At 44.4% G+C, this 22,660-nt stretch overlaps 1 protein-coding gene and 1 long non-coding RNA gene across 16 annotated transcripts in view; one reads left to right on the top strand and one right to left on the bottom strand.

Moving 5' to 3' along the window:
- The window catches only part of SCUBE2 (signal peptide, CUB domain and EGF like domain containing 2), a 92,458-nt gene that overhangs the window by 39,363 nt on the left and 30,435 nt on the right, over positions 1-22,660 (bottom strand). For all 15 annotated transcript variants that reach the window (XM_063782775.1, XM_054662079.2, XM_063782773.1 and 12 more), the window contains 7 exons: positions 20,357-20,482; positions 15,374-15,508; positions 10,251-10,376; positions 7,582-7,698; positions 6,775-6,864; positions 1,317-1,433; positions 213-335 (listed from right to left, as the gene is read on the bottom strand). In XM_063782775.1, the coding sequence (XP_063638845.1) occupies positions 213-335; positions 1,317-1,433; positions 6,775-6,864; positions 7,582-7,698; positions 10,251-10,376; positions 15,374-15,508; positions 20,357-20,387 (739 nt within the window). In that variant the 5' untranslated portion in view covers positions 20,388-20,482. The remainder of the gene's footprint in view (positions 1-212; positions 336-1,316; positions 1,434-6,774; positions 6,865-7,581; positions 7,699-10,250; positions 10,377-15,373; positions 15,509-20,356; positions 20,483-22,660) is intronic.
- Positions 334-6,780, top strand: LOC134807234 (uncharacterized). Its single transcript, XR_010147137.1, has 3 exons — positions 334-649; positions 1,284-1,444; positions 5,414-6,780. It is a non-coding gene; the product is annotated as an uncharacterized LOC134807234 (long non-coding RNA).

The following is a 22,660-nucleotide window of genomic DNA, read 5'->3' on the forward strand; positions in this document are numbered from 1 at the left end:
ACCATTAACAGCTTAATTTCCAAATACACCTGTGAGCTACATCAGTGTTTTTATTCTACCTAATAGATGAAATGAGTGAAGCCTAGGATGGAGATTGGATTAGTGGCCCTGTCAAGAAGCCTGATAAGCCAGTCTCTGCCAGGAGGGTGCTACGTTCTCTCTGCTCCAACCTGTGGGCCATTGCGCAGCACAGCTATGTTTTCAGCACATACCTTGGCAAGACTTCTCATCTGTTAATAATTTAAATCCTTTCTTGCAGCTGCAGTCAAAACTGCCCACGGTGTTTTTGCAGAAATGATCACAACCTCCATTGCGGGTCTGGCACTCATCAATATCTGCAACAGGAAAGCATTGGGCATATCAGAGAGCAATACTTGCCTCATTTCCCACAATTCCCTGAAGGGCCATTGTGTGTGTTCATTAGTCTCTGAAATTAAGAAAAAGACTCACAAAAGCATTTAAGAATGTTTGCTGATGTTTTTAACCTTATACATGTTTTCTTATCTGGCTTAACCAGTTTTGAAAGACAAGTGTTTCATCGTCTTGAGAATGCTGACTTATGATGCCCTTGATTGGCATTAAGGAAACAAACTCTGGGAAAGAATGATGATGTCCTGTTATATTCTCATCTTTGTATTGCTCTCTCAAGGTAAGATGGGTCCCTTTAGTACACTATGTATTCAAGTTTAATGATTAAAGCTATAAAGGACTAGAGCATTTGTTTTGGCAAATTACACAATGATCAAATAGCCTCAATGTTTTAAAATGATTCCTGATACTCAATCTTATCTTTTCCCAGTTTCGTCTGGCAATTGGTTATCTACTTTTTATCATGCTAAAGGGCTAATCCTTTGTACTCTTGCCCGTGAAATATGAGCAAGTCATTGGGGTCACTCTTCATCAGTAAAAGTTAATGGTACAGTTATTCATTAAGTCCTCTGGATAATCATCTTGACTGTTATTTACATAATAATCTCTAGGCTATTATGTATGATATGTTGATATTATCTCCTGCAAATGAATGCTTCCTTTAACTGCCTTTTTCTAATAAGGCCACTGTCTGAAATGAATTATTTGATGCTTGTAGAGGCTGACCTCCTCAACAATTAGTGTAATTAAGTGTTGGTTCTAATTAAGCTTACTCAATTATAACCTTCCACTAGCCCGGGGGAAAAAGCTCCCATTGATATGAATCATAAGCAAATCTGGAGTCACGTGGGGTATGGAGGGTAAGTTGCCTTTATCCCCATATGTTAGCAGCATGGGTCTTCCCTCCATAACAGGGCACCCAGCCTCCCTGGGGAGGTGAAGGCTACCTTTACACGTCTTCCCATCCAACTGGAGAGTGAATCCAACAGGACAACTGCAGTGGACACCTGTCGAAGTATCCTTACAGGTGCGGTCACAGCCTCCATTGTTGACAGCACACGTTTCTGGCAAGGAGGTAAGAAAAGACAATTAGCTTCCCAAAGAAGTGCTGATACAGCTGACGAAGGTCACAGAAGCCAAGAAGCATGGTGGGGTACTCATGGTTATACCCCAAGTCTCTGCTACCTGCAGATGGGCTAGAGGGAGAGCAGGTGCAGCTCCTCCCACCCACCTAAATGAGTTCTAGTTTCTGAGGAAGACTGTCAGGGTGACCAGAGGGATAAAGATGTCTCCCAATCTGCAGAGCCACTCCCCCTACTGGCAAATTTAAAGCCACTGAAAGTTCCTGCTGATCTGCAGCCAGCAACCTAAGTAGGACCACATCTGGCAGGCTAGAGGTGAGTGCAGAACAGGGCAAAGGGGATGGTCCTTTCTTAATCTTGAACCTTCTCCTTTCGATATGAGTAATGGGCAAAGCAAGAGTGGGTAAGCATCGCCACCCCAACCACTGCCTTGTTGTAGACTACTGACTTCATCCTTGCAACCGCCAATTTACTCAAATTTGAAGTTTCACTTTCCCTGAAAGGAGAAAGCCCTGTCATAACCACGTGAAAAATAAGCCACAATTGTTAAATTGCACCTATGGAGATGAGGAACAATAAGCAAACAGCCTTCTAGTTCTGTATCTCATACAGTTAGTCCAAGTAATAGACAAGTGCTATTCAACATTCATTGAATTGTTAGCATCTAGGCACCCAGAAACATGATTTTTCTACCATAGCTACCTCACTTTAAAGGCTGGGGGTGGGGGGTGGTGGCGAGGGTGGTGGCTTACCCCTGTAATCCCAACACTTTGGGAGGCTGAGGCAGGAGGATCACCTGAGCCCAGGGGCTCAAGACCAGCCTGGGCCATATGGTGAGACCCCCATCTCTACACAAATTTTAAAAAATTAGCGAGGCCTGGTGATGCACACCTGTGGTCCCAGCTACTCGGAAGGCTGAAGCAGGAAGATCACTTGAGCCCAGGAGGTCAAGGGTACAGTGAGCCATGTTTGTGCCACTGCACTCCAGCCTGAGCAATACAGCGAGACCCTGTCTCAAGAAAAGAAAAGAAAAAAAAAAGAAGGAACCCTGAAGGGAACAAGCTTAATCCTAATTAATTATGCAGATAGTACATGTATGTTTATCTCTATTCCTTTCAAAACCTCACGAATATGAGAATAAATTGATTTTTTAAAGTATAAATCCTTAAGGACAAAGAAAATAGAAGAAAAGACAATAGATAAAAGATGTCAAACATTCTGGAAGTGACATGTTAGCAGGAGAGCAGTATCTGGCGTAGAAGAAAGCTAGATCCTAGCAGTCTGCAGAGGGGGTGCCAACAGCTGGTAAACTCCTGTGAGCCCCAGAATCCCAGAAAGACTCAGGAATTGGAGGTATCAAGTTATTCTAGAGGCAGAAATGAGGATGGAGTTAAAAACAGGAAGATTATGGAGAGTCTACATATGAAAGAGATAAACCCCAGAGCTCCTCCTTAACTCCACATAGTCATGTGACTACCCTTCTCCTATTCTGGCTATAGCAGAGAAGTCTGGACCAGAGAAGTACCAGGCTCAAGGGCACCAGGAATAGCAGAGGAGGAGAAGGTGTCACCGTCAGGTGAAAGTCTATACCCTGAAAAAGAGACCTCTAACCCTCATCCCTCTTCCCCCAACTCCTTCAGCTCCCTACTGGCAGATTTAAAGCCATTGAAAATTCCAAAAGCTATGTTAAAATAACAGCCATTGAAAGTTCCAAAAAGCTATGTTGAAACAACACTGCAACCCAGGATGCTAGCAGCCAAGCCTACAGGCAGGTGGTTGAAGGACTCCTCTCCAGCTAAATTGACCTGCCCAAGCAAAAAGACCTAACGATATTAGCATTTGAGGATCTCCAGATGAAATGGCTAAGTCACTGCCTCGTCACCCAAACATGAAGCCCACAAATCAATAGAATATCCAATTGGCTTTTTTAGTATTTTACTATTAAATATGAAAAATCCATCAAGAATCACTAGACATTTCTGGAAAGCCTCTAAAATGGAATAAATACACCAGATCAAACCAACAGGGAAAAAGAAACCTGGAGGAAACAAAGATAATGTAGAGAACAGAAGAGGAGTTAAAATCTCATAATTAATTTCCTCAGGGAGACAAGAAAAGCATCCATGAAATAAGAGCAGGTTCCTAAAACAAAAGGCCAAAGTAAAATTCTTGAAAAATTAAAACATGAAAACGAAAACTTTATCCTGTGGAAAGATTAGAAGAAAAAAATGAAAACTCTCCTAGAAAGTAGAACAAAAATACAAAGGAGAGAAAAGAAAAAGAATAAAAATACAAGGGAGAGAAAAGAAAAAAAAAATTAGAGGGTCAATCCAGGAGTTACAACAGCCAGCTAACAGGAGTTCCGGAGGGAAAGAATAGAGAAAATGGAGTGACGAAATTTATCATAGAAGACGGGTGTGGTGGCTCACGCCTGTAATCCCAGCACTTTGAGAGGACGAGACAGGTGGATCACCTAGGCCAGGAGTTCGAGACCAGCTTGGCCAACATAGCAAAATCCCTTTTCTACTAAAAATACAAAAAAAAATTAGCCAGGCATGGTGGCATGTGCCTGTAGTCTCAGCTACTGGGGAGGCTGAGGCAGGAAAGTCACTTGAACCTGGGAGGTGGAGGTTGTAGTGAGCCAAGATTGCACCACTGGACTCCAGACTCTGTCTCAAAAAAAAGAAAGAAAAAGAAATTTATCAAAGAAAAGAATGTAAGAAAATTTCTCAGAACCAAGGGACTTGAATGTTCATATTGAAAAGTACTAAAAATAGGTGGGCAAAATCCCACAATAAAGAACATTATTGTAAAACTTCAGATCACTGGGAAGGAGGAGAAGATCCTGGAAGCTTTCAGAGAGAAGCTTTCACAGGTTTCACACAAAGGATCAAGAATAAAAATGATTTTAGACTTCTCAAAACAACTCTGCATTCTTGAAAACAATGGAGCACTAACTTCAAAACAGTGATGGAAAATTCTTTCCAACTCTGAATTCTACACTGAGCCAAATTCTCAATAAAGGGTGCAGGTAGAATATAAAGGCATTTTCAGGCATGCAAATTTTTAAATACCTCTATCTCATTCGCCGGATAAACTAACGAGAGACAAGACATAGGATCCACCCAACAGGAGAGCGGCAAAGGGAATTGTAGGCTGATGGTGAATGCCCAGATGAGAGACATGCACTCAGCCAAGACAGCCAGGCCCTGCTAGGGCAGGCTGGAAGCCTCTGAGGAAACTTTTTCACCAAGAAAATTGATTTGATTAGTTACCTACACTATATTTGAACACATTGAAAAGTGTTTTACAGCTTTGTCTGAAATTTGCAAAAGAATTGGTAAGAGGTACTTAGAAAACTAAGCAAACAAAGAAAATATAATCATAGCACATTACATGACTCGGGTGAATCGTATTTAGATATTCAAAGTCAGAATAATGCAAGCACATAATGTTGATTTAAATTGTGAGACAACTATATTAAGGGTATAGGGAGAGGTCAGATGTGTGTGTGTGTGTATTGCGGGGGGGAAGCAGTGAGAGCTAAATCCTAGTCTTTCATAATAGGAAGTTAAAAGCTAACATCTAAAACAGACACATCAAGAAATAACTGTAGGGCCAGGCATGAAGGCTCACACCTGTAATCCAAACACTTTGGGAGGCCAAGGTAGGCAGATCGCTAGAGCCCAGGAGTTCGAGACCAGCCTGGGCAACAGGGAAAAACCCTGTCTCTACAAAAAATACAAATATTAGCCAGGCGCAGTGGCACATGCCTGTAGTCCAGCTACTCAGGAAGCTGAGGTGAGAGAATCGCTTGAGCCTGGGCGGCGGAGGTTGCAGTGAGATGTGATCACACCACAGCACCCCAGCCTGGGGGCAACAGAGTGAGACTCTGTCTTAAAAAAAAAAAAAAAAGAAAAGAAAAGAAGAAAAAAATAACTGTATACCCTTCATTTTCTCAGAAATATGGGGAGGAGGAGCCAGAAGAAGAAACAGCTCGAAGAATTGACTATTGTTTCCTCTGGCAAATGGGATGAGGAAATGGGAAGTTATGAGACAAGGAAATGATGAGTTTCATTACAAGCCTAGAAGTAATTAAGCTTCTATGTTACTCATTTGTACTATTTTCACTTAAGACAATGAAAAATTATAATTTCTAAAGAGCAGAAAAGAGCTCAGAAAGGTTACCTGCTTGGTAACCAATGGCTGTATGATATGTTGCCTGACTGTTAAATCCAGAAACTGTCAAAAGATGGGTTTTGTTTAGGTTGAGCCAGACTTTCTCCAGAAGGAGTAACGCGCCAAAGGATCTGTCTGACTCCCACCCCCATGGCCACCACCTCTATTTCTGCTCATCTCCAGCTTGACCGCTGGACCTTCAGGCAGGCCTTCCCTTGTCCCACAGCCAAGTGTTGCCCCTCTCCATTCATCTCTTCTACTATTATCATCAGCTGAGTCAGAAATAGAAGACTCAGTGGACACAAAAAAAGACCAGCCGCCATTCTGAGCTAGAGGCTGCTTCAGAGGAGGACAGCTGACTTCACTGACCACCCATTCAGTCCCAGGCACTGGACTCTGGGCACCTTTCCATATTATTATTTTAATTGAGCATCCCAACTGATATGGCCAGGCTTTATGTCCCCACTCAAATCTCATCCTGAATTATAATCCCCATAATCCCCTCGTGTCAAGGGAGAGACCAGGTGGAGGTGATTGGATTATGGGGGCGGTTCCCATGCTGTTCTCATGATAGAGTGAGATCATGAGATCTCATGGTTTTACAAGTGTTTGGTAGTTCCTCCTGCATTTATCCTCCTTCCTGCCACCTTGTGAAGAAGGTACCTTGCCTCCCCTTTGCCTTCCACCATGATTATAAGTTTCCTGAGGCCTCCCCAGCCATGTGGAACTGTGAGTCAATTAAGCCTCTTTCTTTATCAATTACCCAGTCTCAGGCAGTTCTTTACAGCAGTATGAAAATGGGCGAATACCCTGGCCCTAAGAGGTAGACTTTATTACATCCATTTCAAAGAAAGACCAAGAGACAGAGCCTCAGGGCAGTTTGCCAAGTCTTACAGCTAGGTGGGGGCTGCATTGGGGCGTTAACCTGATTATTCTGATGGACATGAGACCAAGGGTCTTGCTTCGTTGGTGATTAAGCAACAGCACTGCTGAAGAACAGACACACACCCTGGTTCACAGGAGCTGCTCACCCCGGTCCAGCTGGTCTGAGGGCATGTGGCTCCCAAGTTCAGGTCTGATGCAATAAGTTGGGGAGGGAAAAGGACAATTGCAGTGGCCAAGGAAAGGGAGTGAAGGTGCCTACCCATGAGCAGCCGCCGTTTCACCCGTTTATCCCCATCCACCACTGATGTGGTGTTGCTCTCTGTCACCTCCAGGACAGTGTCCTCTCGCTCTACAAGAGAAGCAAAAGAGCACAGTTCTCAGACTGAATGAGTTAGATTGCTCATCCCCATACAACTGTGTTTGCTGAAATCCCAGACATAAGAGGAATGAAAGATACGTGACTCTGTTCACGCAATAAAAATGTGTTGTAATGAGGCTCTGTGGGAGACACAGCCCGTTAAAGGGCCGCAGATCCTTAGCAAACATTAAACATGGAAAAGATTTTGGAGGTATATTGCACTGACCAAAGAGACACTAGGGAATGCAAGCTTCGGTCCCCTGAGTCGAGGACAAAAAGAGCCTTGGGCCTGGAAACCTCTAAAATGGAGCTAGTGAAGGACACACCGTGAAGGGCAAGGCAGGCATCCCGCCAGAAATATACGGCCCTGGCTCCTGCTGGCCAGAAGTGCCGCATCATTATAAACAGCTCTAACTTCGTGCTGCCCCGGCCTCCTGGGAGGTGTTGTGCCAGTCTCTGGAATACCAGCGTTAGGAGCAGCCTAGTCCAGGAGAGGAGGAAGGGCTTCCCAAGGTCACACAGGGAGAGAGGGGCCTTCCCCACAGGCCTAGACCACTCCCACTGCAGCATGCGAAGCAGCATAGGGCCTGTTGAGGGGGGCAAATGCACAGGAAACAGCCTGCATCTGTGCTAAACACCATTAAGGGGTAGGGGTAGGGACAGGCAGGCTAGGGCAGACCCTCACTCAGTGTTGGGGTTACCACTCACCAAGGCAGCTCCTCCCATCTGTGTGCATCTTGTACTGTGGATGGCAGCTGCACTCTGGGCCATCGGCTGTATCGTCACAGGAGTGCTGGCACCCACCGTTCCCATGGTTACAGGTCACTGACAGCAAAATGAATCAATACATAAAGCACTGAGATTTCCACAAACACAGGGCTGTGTTTGCTCCAGAGAAACTCTGATTTTCATTCTGCAAGTATTTGAGCACCTAGTGCATGCCAGGCATGGTGCACGAAAGACATAACTCCAAGTCAGACCCTGTGGTGTCTGTGTAGGCAGATAGTTACAATACAAATTGTAGAAATGCTGAAACATGGGTTTAAACAAAGTCATACAGGAAGAGGGAGATGGGAGAGTTGGGGGAGAGATTTTTATTATATAAGGGAAATTATACCAAGAGATTCTAGACTACTGCTTTGTTCTATCTAGAGAAGTTTACCTATTAATACAGCTGTACTGGGGCTTTGGGAAATGCTATAGCACTTTATGCTGGAATAAAACAGACAATATTTAATTTGTACATATATGTCAGAATTTCTCTCATCAGATTCAATCTAGATTAGTTAGAAGGAAAGATAATCACAGGATGATTCTGCACACAATTAACGTGACATTAACTGGTAATTATCAAGACTATATATGAATGTATTGATGATAGGCCAAAAAAAAAAAAAGCCAACTACAAAACTATCTATTCATCAAACTGTTAACCGTGGTTACCTCTGGCAAGGGAAACGGGAGGGGGGAAACTGCATGTTTTCTTTATATGCTTTGGAGTGTTTGCATTTTACATAGGCCCTTTGTAATTTTTCTAATTCAAAAGAACTAATTACATATTTGTGGTGTCCTGTGATTATAGCTATGTAAAAATTGTGTATGCATATGAACAACAACTAAATAGGAATATGAAAAAATTGAAACAGCTGGTTATGTGGTGAGATTCTAGGTCTTAGTTTTTTTCTTTGTTAATTCGTCAAATGTTAAATAATATATGTTAATGTTAAAAATGTTATAATGTTAATAATGTTAATGTTAAAATATGTTAAGGTTAAAACTAAAAAAAGTTAATAATATAACAATATTATTTGAGCAGTGATATCTTAAAGACATTTAAAATCTTTAAAAACAAGCTTACAGGTGCCCCCCGCCCCCCTCCCCCTTCAGCAACTGTTCCCTGAAAGACTATGAAATGTTGAGGGTCTCGCCCCGCAGGTGAGTCTTGGAGGGCCTGGTCTTCCTTTCGAAGATCTGGAGGTGGGAAAATGGTCTCCACTCTGCTAGCTCACTGGAAGCCCTCCGGGACAGCCTGACTTCGAGGGGCCCTAAGAGCATGTCAGAACCTGTTGCTTGAGTGTGATGGTGGCACCAGCCTTGGCTTGGACAGCTTTGGGGTGGCAGTCTGCTTTGTGAGGGAGACAATGGAGAGAAGTCCCTCACCAGTGAAACTGTCCCCTCATCTCCTACTCACCATAAACCACCATCCCCACCAAATGGCAGGGGTCTTCTGTCCATGGCTTTGGGAAGGTTCCTAAAGGGAACCCCTCAGTGCTTCCCCTGGCATAAATCGTGGTTTAGGAACACCATGAATTGCCAGTGGTTTCCTGTTCCCAGGTGGAGTTTTGTTACTACAATCGTGGTGCAGGAGCTGCGGCCCGATGGTGTAGGCCACTCATTTACCCACTCATTAAACACAAGTGTACTGAGCATATCCCATAGCAGGCACCAGGGGAGGACTGAGAGGAAAAATGAGGCAAGGTCCCTGACTTGGAGGGGCTCATACCTGGGGAGACAGACACATCAACACACAAGTCAACCCAGAGCTATACAGCTGAGGAAAGTGTTGTGGGAGCCAAAGTACAAAATGGCTGCCCTGTCTGAAGCACCCAGGAGGCTTCTGATAGCAGAGGATGGTAGCATGGGATTAAGAGCACAGCTTTAGAGCTAAACAGACCAGGGTTTGAACACTCATTTGCCACTCACTCCCTGTGTGACCTTGTTGCTTCACCTTCTGCACAACTTTGACAACTGAAAATGAGTGTAATAATACTGAGCTCACAGTGCAGTGCTTGTAAGAATTAAATGGGATATGGCACATCTTGAGACAAGCCTTTGCACAAAATAAATTCCCCACCAAAAGGTAGCTATTATGCTTATCCTTATTAGAAGTTAAACAGAATATTGAAGGTTGAGTGAGAGTCCACCACGCCAGGAAGGAAGGAGGGCTTGGGAAAGGCCTGGAGGCATCAAAGAATTTGGGCTGTTCTCCAAAGGCAAGGGGAGTAGTGTCTGCAGAAAGGAGGCAGATGAGGTTTATAAGGGAAGCAGGGCCTGGTGGCAAAGAGCTGTGATTGCCAGATGAGGACATTTGGTTTTATTCTGTGGGAACAGGGAGAACTGCCCCCCAACATTCACACTCCTTACTCCTGAATTTCATTTCCTCCTGATGAGTTCCTTTTTAAAATATCATTTCCCTTCCCTAAGGGAGACCACCCTTCTGCAGTGAACAAGTACTTGGTAGAGGTCAGTATCCCAGGCTAACTGCCTTCCCTGCTGCTGCAGCCGTGCCATGAGGTGGTGCTTCTGAGCTGGGCCACAGAAGGCAGCCTGTGGAATAAGACGGTTCCCATGGCAGGTGTGCACTGGCCCATACTTACAGATGCAGTCTCTCTGGTTCTTGGCCAGCTCAAAACCAGGCCTGCACTCACAGGCGACGCTGCCCCTTGGGGCCTCCTTGCAGATGTGACTACAGCCGTGATCCTTATTCATGCAGCTCAGGCCCTCTGAAAAACAGCAGTGTGCAACAGGTGACTAGGCTGTGGTCAGAATCCTGAGCCCTGGGAGAGCGGCAAAGGGCTAAGGGGTGGCCCACAGATCTGTCTGCCTAGGTCTCCATCAGCCCCACATTTGAAAAGTATATGTCATTAAAGTCAACCTAGGCCAATTAATAGACATGAAAATTTTATTCTGTCACCCAAGAGATATGATGTCTCAACTCTCCTAACGAGTTGGGAGCCTTCCCAATACACTGGAGCTCTCTATTGCATGCAGGATCAGAGCCTGCTGACCCCAGGAACTGGTACTCACGCTCTTATCTCTGCCATGTCTTTACCCAAGAGCTGATCAAGAATGTAAAGAGAAAAGGAGAATCCTCCTAAGAAAATGTTCAGATAGAATGATCAAGATTCTCAATTTTTTCACATACTCTTGAAGATAATTTTCAAAACATTTCAACGCCCCTCTCTGCCCCCACCAATCCCACCCTTCTGAGGTGAGTGTGACTGTGGCATTTTGTCATCCTCGTATGGGCCACATGCCCAGGGATCTGTCTTCTGTGACCACCCTCAGCCACTCCCTTGATCCCTCCCTCAGGGCATAAGCCTCTGACAGACAGCATCACACAGCAACAGCAACAAGAACAGAGGGAGGGAGAGAAGAGACAGAGAGAGAGAGAAGACAGAGAGAGATAGAAGGAGGGAGTGTGCTCGTGTGTGGTAGCTGCTGTACAATTCTTTTGAGGTATACAGTAAATTCTGATTAGGCTTAACCTTGTAGTATGATGGTGGGAAGGGGAACAGCTGCTTCTGTTCCTGCAGGGCTCGGCACACATCTAAATGAGGGGGCACAGCAAGGTAACTGCCCGTGTGGTTTACCAGCATTCTGCCTCATCTCAAAACTAATTCTTTGAGATCCTGCTGCCTGCTAGCATCCTGAAGGAGTTCTTTTCATACCCTAGAATATTTTCAAGACATCTGCTCAGTTTATACTTTATTATTAATTACCTGTTCCTATGTTGCTTCTTTGCATTCGTGCAATGTAACTCTAAAACATCTCTGAGAGTAGGGACTTGGTTGTCATTGGCTCTCTACCAACGAGACACTCTAATACTAGTAGGGCACTGTTTTCAACACGAGTACAAAAAGGTTGCTTTCACTTCTCTAGAATCCAACACCCTTCTACATTGTGCCCCTAAAACCTTAGCCAACAGGTTCTAGTGAAGTCAAAGTTCTCTCTCCAGCTCCCACTCCAGAGCTGTCAAACTGTGCTTAAACGGAACAATTGTTTTAATACAAACAGATGTCATTCCTATTCCAAAAGACAGTGCAAGGGTTAATATATCCCATACTTTCTGGAGTCTCTCTTAAAACCCTCTTGCTCTTTTGCCTGACAGTTATGAGCTGCCTGCACTCCAGCACTCAGTCTGCTGGTTGCTGGGATTCATTCATCCATGCCAAGGGTGGCTGTCAATTAACACAGAAAGAGACTTGCACTGGATTGGTGGAAAGCTTTCTCTTGCTCTGGCTGGTAATTCCGAAGATGTGATTTGCACCCCAGTACTGAGATGGCATGGGAGGTGACAGCTGCCTCTAGAAGCAGTGTCCTGTCTTTCTGAGAAGGCCCAGAAAGCGTTGTGTTTGTCCTTGGGTCAGCAGAGCATGGGAAGTAACTAGTGCTTGGGGGTAAATATAATACTGCCCAAGAAATGGGGGCAGGAACACCTGGAAAGTACACTCCCAAACAGGCCAGCTGCTGCTGCTTTTTCACTCTGTTTACAAGACTGTTAAGACATTTGCAAAGTGACCTTTACTGCCTCAGAGTAATTCACCTACACAAGAAATATTTCGTAAGAATGCCTGTATGCCAGATGCCATTGTGATACACAGAGAACCTACCACCTAATGTCCTACCATATCAAGCTACACCTGAAGTTACCAAGACATAATAGAGACTTAAATGGCTCTGGAAATGCTGACAGCTTTTCAAGAAGTGACCTCAAAGCCTTTGTAGCACTCTGACTTAATGCAAGACCACTGCTGGGGTGAGCAGATTAATCTGTTCCAAACTAAGCAGCCCAGCAAATGGCCCTAGCTCTTTCCAAAATTGGTCTGGTTGTCACGTCCGGGATGGTTCGTTCACCAGAAGGGAAACAGCTCAGAAACATTGGAAATCCCCCATTCTGGTGCACCCCAAGATCAGGGCTCCACTGAAGATTATTTCTGGAAACCAAACAAAAATATGCCTTGTGAATTGGGAGGAAAACATGACATAAAACGGGTAACAGGTCCTGCTGAAAGCACAGCCTCCACTTTGCCACCCTGACACCTTCCCTGTTGCCCTGAAAAGGCATCAGTACACCATCTAAATATTCTCAGAACACACAAAACAAAAGAGGAGTGCTCATTCTGAGAGCCTGAGCACCCATGAATAGGAACAAAGGCGGGCCGGGGGTGACGTGTTTCTCTCCAGCCTACCCTCATTATATGGGTGAAAACACACAGTCTCTTTATCACAGCTTTGGAGTCTCTAAGGATAAAATAAAATAAAATAAAAAATCAGTATCTTGAGCTTTCCCTCAGAGTCAATGATTATGATGCCCTATATTAAAGAACATTTGGTACATAATTATTAAAAACAACAGCAATAGAAAATACTAGCTTCCTGTGTTACCTTCCTTTAATCACTTTGAAGGTATCCACTGTGGGTTTTGTTTTGTTTTGGTTTGGTTTGTTTGTTTTGTTTTTTTGAGGTGGAGTCTCGCTCTGTCGCCCAGGCTGGAGTGCAGTGGCGCGATCTCAGCTCACTGCAAGCTCCACCTCCTGGGTTCACGCCATTCTCCTGCCTCAGCCTCCCGAGTAGCTGGGACTAGAGGCGCCCACCACCACGCCTGGCTAATTTTTTGTATTTTTAGTATAGAGATGGGGTTTCACCATGTTAGCCAGGATGGTCTCGATCTCCTGACCTCGTGATCTGCCTGCCTCGGCCTCCCAAAGTGCTGGGATTACAGGTGTGAGCCACCACGTCTGGCACCGCTGTGGGTTTTTAAGCCTACAGTTTCATAGAGTTTAATGTGCATGTCAGAGAGGAAATCCTAGAAGAAAACTTTTTACAGGCTGTTCTATTCGAAGAATCAAAACCCTAGGATGCAAAGGTTCTCCGTTACCAATTGCTATAATCTGTTGGCTGACACTCCCATGAATTTGCCAAGCAATCAGGTTGAAACACAACAGAAAATCACAGAGAGCACTTCCAGACCACAACTCAAATTCTTGGATTTTGGTTTTAGTACCAGACAAAAATGTTCGCTTTAAATACTCTTTAGGGGATCCAAGAATGTCTGAATTGTAGAAAATTTAGAAAACACAGTTTGCAGAAAGGAACTGCATTTGTATTTGCTTCTGTTATGAGAAGCCTGTGTCTCTAATCAGTCCGGGGGCTTGCAGGAGGGGAGAGTGGGGCTGAGCCAGGGCTCTGGAAGTACAAGGATAAGAGGTGATCTTAATCGCTACCAGCTGCTTTGTAACTGGGTGGGACCCAGACTGTGAGGGCTCAAGCGATGGCTTTAACCTGCAGTTCCCACATCCCTCCCCAGCCACCTGCAGAGGAAGCCAAAGTGACTTCCCAGGAAGCAGCTTTGAGCAATCAAAAGGAGAGATGCCCTGAGATTCGGATCACTCTGTGCCACTGGCCTCCTAATTCATTCCCATCTCGAATTTGGCCTGCATTGGACAAGAGTGCAGGGCACACCAATGACCCCAGAGAACCTGGCAGGAAAATGAAACCCAACTGCTACTTTAACAAGGGCCACACCTGGCACAAGATAGGAAATCTGCCTGATCAAAGCCAGTACGTGTGACTTCCCCGCCCCGAACGCTGAGAATGAGCAGGCTCTGGGTGATGATAACCATCAAACCCATTGGCCCCTGGGGGTTCCTCTGACAATTTTTCTTGGTACCCAAACAGGTATTCTAGTTAAGTATAAGGTGTGAGCTGCCATCCTTGGAAAATGAGACAAAAATCATCTTCCATGAAGAAACCCTTGAAAAGTTACCAAGACCAGGATTAAAACAATCTATAAATTTGTGATTAAATAGTAGAAGAAATTAAAATGACCTCATTCTTAAGTAATGGGAAAGAATAAGCAGCACATGGCCAAAGGGGTTAATAGGCTAGTATTTAGGGCACTTCCCCTAAAAATAGGCAGATGCAACTCCAAGAGAAACACAGCCACCAAAATGTGACTCTTTAGCTTAAGAAAGAGCAGGGAAGAGTTAAAAGGATGACATTCAGTTAAAAATAAATGATTGGCCACATGTACTTAATGGCCCTTCCTCTCAAGAATCTACTAAGTAACAGAGGAATGAAAAAAGGTATAAACTCAAAGCAAAGAGAACGAAAAGAAGGACATCAGAAGAGAAGAGTTTACGGCAAATTTACAGAGGAATGATAAATGGTGACATAGGCGAAGGAAACCACAGCACGGAAAGTCCAGGGAGGGAGCCCTTCTGCCCCTCGGAGCTCAAAAATGCAAAACATGGAAGGGCCAGATCTAGCTTGAGGCTGAAAACAGGGCACTTCATTGAAAGTCTGCATGGGAAGGATCCAGCCTCCTCCCTACACACCCAGAGCAGGGAGCAGGCTCATACTGGTGCTGTGGTTTTCAGCACCTTTTTGAAAAACTTGGCAGATCATCCACTATATTGCTCCTGAGACATCTAGTCATGTTTGAAATGTATTCTATGTAAAGATTAGAATCAGAGAACGTGAGAGTTTGAAAGGACCTCAGAGCTCACCCAGTCCAGTGCAACTATTTTGCCAAGTGAGGAAGATGAAGTTCAAATAACTTGCCCACGGTTACCCGGCAGTGGAGTCTGGACTCGTCCTCAGGCCTCCAGACTTTCTATACCCTGTGCTTCCCCTCTAGAGTCAGTGTGTGTGTGCGCGTGCAAGGGAGGGGGTCTCAGATGTGACTCTGCCCCCATCCACAGCTGGGCAGAGGTACCTTCCGAGCGGTGAATGCAGGTGTGCTGATTGTCACTCAGGAAAAACCCCTCCTTGCAGCAGCACTCATAGCTCCCCATGACGTTGACACAGGTGTGCTGGCAGCCACCATTGTTCTCCAGGCACTCGTCCACATCTGGAAGGAGAGAGGGATTAGCCTTTGCTTTGGTGACTGTTTCAATGCCCCACCTCACCCAGCAGCTCAGGGGCCCTGCTAAGCAAAGATGAGGTTCCTCTTCATGTCCCTACACCACAGAAGCTTTCAGAATCAAAGCCTGTAAGGTCCACAGACAACTACCCAGTCCTTACGGGTCTGGGGCTCACTTGGCCAGGACCGCCACATGGACACAAGATCATCAGCTCAGTAAATATTTGTTGAACATCTTCTCTTTCCACAGCATGGTGCTAGAGGAGACAGCAAAATATAGATAAGGAAGATAAAATTCCTTCCCTTGGCCAGGTGTGGTGGCTCAAGCCTGTAATCCCAGCACTTTGGGAGGCTGAGGCAGGTGGATCACCTGAGGTCAGGAATTCAAGACCAGCCTGGCCAACATGGTGAAACCCCATCTCTATTAAAAACACAAAAATTAGCGAGGCATGGTGGCACATGCCTGTAATCCCAGCTACTGAGGCAGGAAAATCACTTGAATTTGGGAGGTGGAGGTTGCAGTGAGCCGAGATCATGCCGCTGCACTCCAGCCTGGGCCTCAGAGCGAGACGCCATCTAAAAAAAAAAAAAAAAAAAAAAAATCCTTCTCTCTAGGAGCATGCCCTTCAGCAAGAGACAAATATACAAATGATTCTGATATAAGGTATAAGAGGTGGTACAAAGGAAAGAAATCACATCTGGTCATGGGGTATCGGGATGAATTAAGGATAAGCTAATAAAAGATGGGCCCTTAGGATTGTCCAATTATAAATCAGGAAAGAAGGGATTATAGGTGGAAGAGAGTGTAAGCAGTAGCACAAAGGCTGGGAGGCATGAAGAACATTCAGATACCAGTGGGTCAGCCCATTTGGTTGGAGCATAGGGCACATGAGGGAGGTTACAGGAGATACAGCTGGGAGGACAGACTGGGGTCACACTGTGGGATCCTCAATACCAGGCAATGAAGTGCCTACTTAATTTGGGAAGCAGCTGGGAACCACTAGAGTAGGGGAGAGAGTCTGGCCCTTCACTTTGAGAAATACAAGGCAGCAGCTGAGGGCAGGACAGAGGGAGGGGAAGAATGGGCAGTCTGGGAGTCCAGCTTCACACATGCATCTGCAACAGCCACAGCTAGCGCTAGTGGCAACAGCACTGCGGCTGCCAGGGATGCTGGGAACCAAGCCAGAGAAGAAGACTGGGCGGACAAGGTGCCTGCAGGGCTGGGAGCCTTGTGGGCTATGGGGTGGGCATCATTAGAGGATGGAAAGTTGACACCAAGGCCTTCCGGAAGGGACACATGGAAGGCCAGTGCTGGGTACAGAAATGGGAATGGAGATATGGTTGCCCCTGACCCCCAAGGCCTTCCGGAAGGGACACATGGAAGGCCAGTGCTGGGTACAGAAATGGGAATGGAGATATGGTTGCCCCTGACCCCCAAGGCAGGCAGGTGATCTGTCTGAAATGCTGAAATGTAGGGCCAGGTCCAGTAGGCAGTGGCAAACCTCAGTGGGGAGCTTGGAAGAGAATCTGGTGGTGTAAGCACAGCTTTGGAAATCATTTATTTGTAGTTGCCTGATAAAGTGGTGGAGGTTGATGTGAGAGCCAAAGGCAGGAGTGTGGGAAGGGAGCAGAAAGGACACAGCCAGAGGTAGAATCCCGGATCCTGCCAGGGGCAGGGAGGAGGCAGAGGAGATGGCAGGAGTCCCAAGAGCCTCCAGGGAAGGAGCCAGCAGAGAGGTAGGGAGGGAGGAAGCCTTCTGCCACACACTGTCAGGGCGGCCTTAGGGGACCTTCCTCCCACTCTGCCTGTGATACCCTGTGCACAGCTGTATTGCTACACCTACTGACTTGCAGCCTCAAAATCCTTTACTCATCTACCTCTACTAGATTGCAAACTCCTTGAGGACAGAGATTTTTGTTTTAATTAGCACAGCCCTGGAATACAGCAGGTGCTCATTAACTATTCAATGCATGAACAAACAAGCAGGAGAGGATAGCATCACCCGAGCCAGAGAAGACAAACTTCCAGAAAAGTTTCAGACAACAAAGGCTCAAAGAGAAGGCTGACATAAAATCAATTTATTTTCTCCAGTCTAATTTCTCATGTGCCAATCACTAGCTCCTGGGCATATCCATAATAATCATAATAATAAAACCTCACATTTAAATATCTGTTATCTGGTTTCAAGCTTCAGATCTTATAGTCCTCTGTCCTCCCACACTACTGAGCAGATGCCTGACTAAACTGATGGGACTCAAGCCATCCCCTGAAGCCTAACAAACTTGCCCTTGTCTATGCCAAAGGGTGAAGGAAGCACATTCCAGAGGATGAGCCATGCTGGAACACACCTGGCCTAGGTGTTCCACAGCAAGACTCAAGGTGAGCAGGAGAGGTCTGTCTCCCTGAACACCAACTCCTGGATTGGCTGCGAGTAAAGATGTGCTCCCCTCTGAGCTACCACACCCCCACCCCACGTTTAACCCCCAATTTCTTTTCCCCAAGGCAATCAGAAATGTGTCATTCAGCTAGCTGATGCTCTGTGGCTGGATAAACACAAAAGTGTGTGTCCACGTACGCAAATATCTATCACTAAGCTGGTGAGCTTCTCCAGACCATAAAACAGTGGTTCTCAACCCTGGCTATGTGTCAGAACCCTGAGGCCTGGATGCCACCTCCAGAGATACTGACAGAGCCAGTCTTGGATGAAGTCTAGGTGATGGTTTTTTTTAAGCTTCTCAGGTGATTCCAGTGTGCGGCCAGAGTTAAGAACAACTGCTACAAAGCCAAACAGCTATGATGAGCTCCCAGACACTCCAAAAATAGAAACTGAAGGCAGATGGGGTGAGCTGTATAGAAGAGCTGCCTTTCGTTTTTCAGACTTGCAGGCATTCAGGATCTTGAAGTGCTCTGTGTTTAGTGCCAAAGCTAAGTGGTGTTCGTACCTTGTGTCTTCTAGCTAATATATTTGTGGCTAATGTGTGGTTAGGAGGCTGAGGAGACTGAAGGGGTCATCCCAGAGAACTCAGGAGAAGTTAGGGCTCTGAGCTGCTTTTTTGCCACAAACTGGGTCAGCCCTTTCAAATCTGAATGTTGGGGAAGTGTCTATGTGTGCCGGTCCTATTCTTCCAAATGTACTTCATTTTCTTGTGCCTTCCTTTTAAAGAGTCCTTACCCCATTCAAAAATACTCAGTAGATGCTCAAGGTCTCTCTGCAAGGCAGATCCTTGCTACTGAGTCCACAAAGAGATCCCACAGAGGGGAAATGGAGATACTCTGTGTTGATAATATCTGTGTTATTGGCAAAGGCAAAAAAAGACTCTGCCTTCAGGGTTTCCAAGCAGGCCAATACTCAGAGCCGCCCACCAGTCCTGGCCCAGGTTCCTAGCCCCTGGATGGTTCTTGCTCTTAGGAACCTTATACTCCCCCCCGCCACCCCGGGCTGTGGATTACAGCACAACAGTAATGATGAAGTCTGCCATCAGATATGCATCCTCCAAATGCCCTCATTGGCAAGTCAAAGGGAAATTTCCCCCTGAAAATGGAAAAAAAAAAAAGAGCAACCCATGTGGTATGCCTCCCAACAAATCACACACTGAAAGTGATTTCATTTGTCTTGAGTTTTTCATTAATACTGATTCCTGCTCTCAGGATTGTCTCTCAAATATGCCTTTTCGTGGTACTGACTGCCTAGAAGATTACTGGTTCCCTCACCTGCAATCAAGTCTTACTGACAGCTGCAGGCTTGGAAAGCCACGTGATGTGTCACCCAAAGCCTGATCTCTCACACAGGGCACCAACAGGAAATAACAGAGTCCATCAGGATGGAGCTCCAGGAGACACTGAAGTGGGATAAAGGTCATATGAGGGTTAAGTCCCAAATGGAAATAACCTCTCCTCCACTCCAGAGCCCCAACACACAACACACAAGTTCTGTCTGGACTTTTTCTAGTTCCTTTTATGCAGATCTCAAAGCATTTAATCAAAGGGCCATTCCTACCACACCATAAGGGGGCGTCTGAATGGCTGTCCCCACAGAGCCAGGGCCTGGCTCCGCTGCTCCTTAGTTGGCCAAGTAGACCTCAGCAGGTTATCCATATGAAGGGTCGTGAGTGTCAAAGGACGCTGATGCCATATTTTCCCATGATGTTCTCCTGTACAACTAATACCAGCCTTAAAAAGCAAACCACAAACACCTATCTGCCAGGAGTGCTGCATCCTCTAAGACTATCCAACACTCAACCCCATGCAGCTGCTAGCTGCTTCTAAGTTCTGTTTTATTCCTGGCATAAGGAATGAATGTAAACAACACTCTTTGTAGTCTCTAACTCAGGGACTAAACTCCAACAGATGTTTCTGTTTTGTGGAATACTAGGAAGATGTTCATGGAAGATTTGTATTTTAGTTTCTCTCTTTTTCAAGAAAAAAAGGGGGGTCTAGCTGGCTGTAACCCCAGCACACATTTGGAGTCTTCAGGACAAGGAGTTTTTCCAAATTCTAAAACAGAAACACTTACAGCATTGAAAAAAAATGGTTATAAGTCAGGACTCTCAACACAAGACCAAAGATCTTAAAAGGTGACAAGTCAATGCTAGTAAGTCAATAAATAGTAATGACGATGTCACCCATCTCCTTGGACCAGCAGAAGATTTATGTTATGAATGATCACATAAAACTGAAACATTTTACCTCATTTTCTATCACGGAGTCTGACTTCCAAGGGAGCAGAAAACACAAGGCTCTGAGCCCGTTTTTGTCTTCATGAGGAGGTCTTCACCAAGGGAAAGAAAGGGGTGGGAGAGTGAAGGAGAATTGCCATTTCCAAATGCCTTCCTTACCAAGACAATTATGACCGTCATGAGCCAACATGAAGCCATCAAAACAAGTGCAACGATAATTGCCTGGAATATTCAAACAGTCATGGACACAGCCTCCATTGAGCTCATTTCCACATTCATCGATGTCTGAGGAATAAAACAGAAGTAAACCAGACAGGTGCTATTTCTTTGATGTGAAAACATATGCACTTACCTTTTAACCAGCCATTCCACTTCTAGGAATCTACCTGAAAATACATCCCTAACAATAGGAAAACAAATATGCACAAGGTTATTCACTGCAGTGTTGTTTCTAATGACAAAATACTGTAAACAACCTAAGTTTCCATAGATAGAAAAATAGTTTAATAAATTATGGTACCTCTACTCCATGGACTACTATGCAGCTATTTAAAAAAAAGAGAGAATGAGGAAGATCTCTGTGAACTGATTTGGAGTAATTTCTAGGATATACTATTAAATGAAAAAATCAAAATTAAAAGAGTATCTGTAATATGTTATCTTCATGTAAGAAATAAGAAGATATAAAAACACACACAAAATTTCAGGATACGTTTTTGCAGAACTTGACAAGCTTATTGTAAAATTTATATGGAAATGCAAAAGACTCAGAAGAGCAAAAACAATTTTGAAAAAGGAGAACAAATTTGGGGGACTTTAACTCACTATAAACCTACAGTTATCAAGACAGCATGGTACGGGCATAAAGACAGATGTATAGATCAATGGAACAGAACTGAGAGTCCAGAAATAAATCCTTCTACTTAGGGCCACTTGATTTTAAACAAAAGTGCTAAGGTAATCCATTGGGAGAAATGCTTGTCTTTTCAACAAATGGCACTGGTTTAATTGGATATCCATATTCAAAAAGATGACTTTAGACCCTTATCTCATCCCATACACAAAAATCAACTCAAAATGGATCAGGGATCCAAATGTAAGCATTAACAATATAAAGCTTTTCAGAAAAAATATGTGATAAAAATCTTTAAGATATTGGGATGGCTAGGCATGATCTTTGGGTGCACTTTGGGAGCCTGAGCCAGGAGGATCAATTGAGCCCAGGAGTTGCTGACCTGGGCAACATAGTGAGACCCCCATCTCTACAAAAAATAAACAAAATTAGCCAGGTGTGGTGGTGCACGCCTATAGTCCCAGCTGCTTGGGAGGCTGAGGCAGGAGGATTGCCTGAGCCCAATAGTGAGACCGCAGTGAGCCAAGATCGCACCACTGCATTCCAGCCTGGGTGACAGAGCAAGACCATATCTCAAAAAAAAAAAAAGGAGAAAAAGAGAAAAATCTTTAAGACATTGGATGAGGTTAAAATTTCTTTGATATAATACCAAATTCACAATCACAATTTTTAAAATTAATAAACTGGAGTTTATCAAAATTAAAAACTTTGCTCTTCAAACGGTATCATTAAGAAAATGAAGACAAGCCACAGATTGGTAGAAAATATTTGCAAATCACACGCCTTATAAAGAACTGAAAAAAAACTCTTACAACTCAATAAGAAGATAAACAGCCTAATTTTAAAATGGGCAAAATATTCGAATAGACATTTCAGCTACAATGATATGCAAATGACAAACAAGCACATGAAAAAATGCTCAACGCCATTAGTTATTAAGGATATGCAAATTAAAACCACAATGAGATGCCATTTCACATTCACTAGAATGGTAATAATTAAAAAGATAGACAATAACAAATGTTGACAAGGATGTGGATAAATGGGAACACATACATTGTTGACAGGATGTTGATGGGTATGTAAAATGGCATAGCCACTTTGGACAAGAGTTTGGCAGTATCTTTTCTTTTCTTTCTGTAAATGTACAGTTGGATATAATTAAAACAATCATAATGTTGTGAAACCATCACCACTATTCATCTCCCTAACTCTTTTTATCTTGTAAAACTGAAACTCTATGCCCATTTAACAATAACTCCTCATTTCCTCTTCCCTCTCTTCCCTCAGGCCCTGGTAACCACCATTCTACTTTCTGACTCTATGATTTTGACTACTCTAAGTATCTCATATATTTAGAATCAAACAATATTTGTCTTTTTGTGACTGGCTTGTTTCACTTAGCATAATGTTCTCAAGATTCCACCATGTTGTAGCATGTGACAGGATTTCCTTTTTTAAGGCTAATATTCTATTATATCATGCCTGTCATCTCAGCCACTTGGGAGGCTGAGGTGAGAGGATCGCTTGAGACCAGGAGTTTGAGACTAGCCTGAGCAAGATAGCAAGATCCCACCTCAAAAAAAAAAACCAAAAAAAAAAAAAAACCC

Source organism: Pan troglodytes, chromosome 9 (genome assembly GCF_028858775.2).
Source record: "Pan troglodytes isolate AG18354 chromosome 9, NHGRI_mPanTro3-v2.0_pri, whole genome shotgun sequence".
NCBI lineage: Eukaryota > Metazoa > Chordata > Mammalia > Primates > Hominidae > Pan > Pan troglodytes.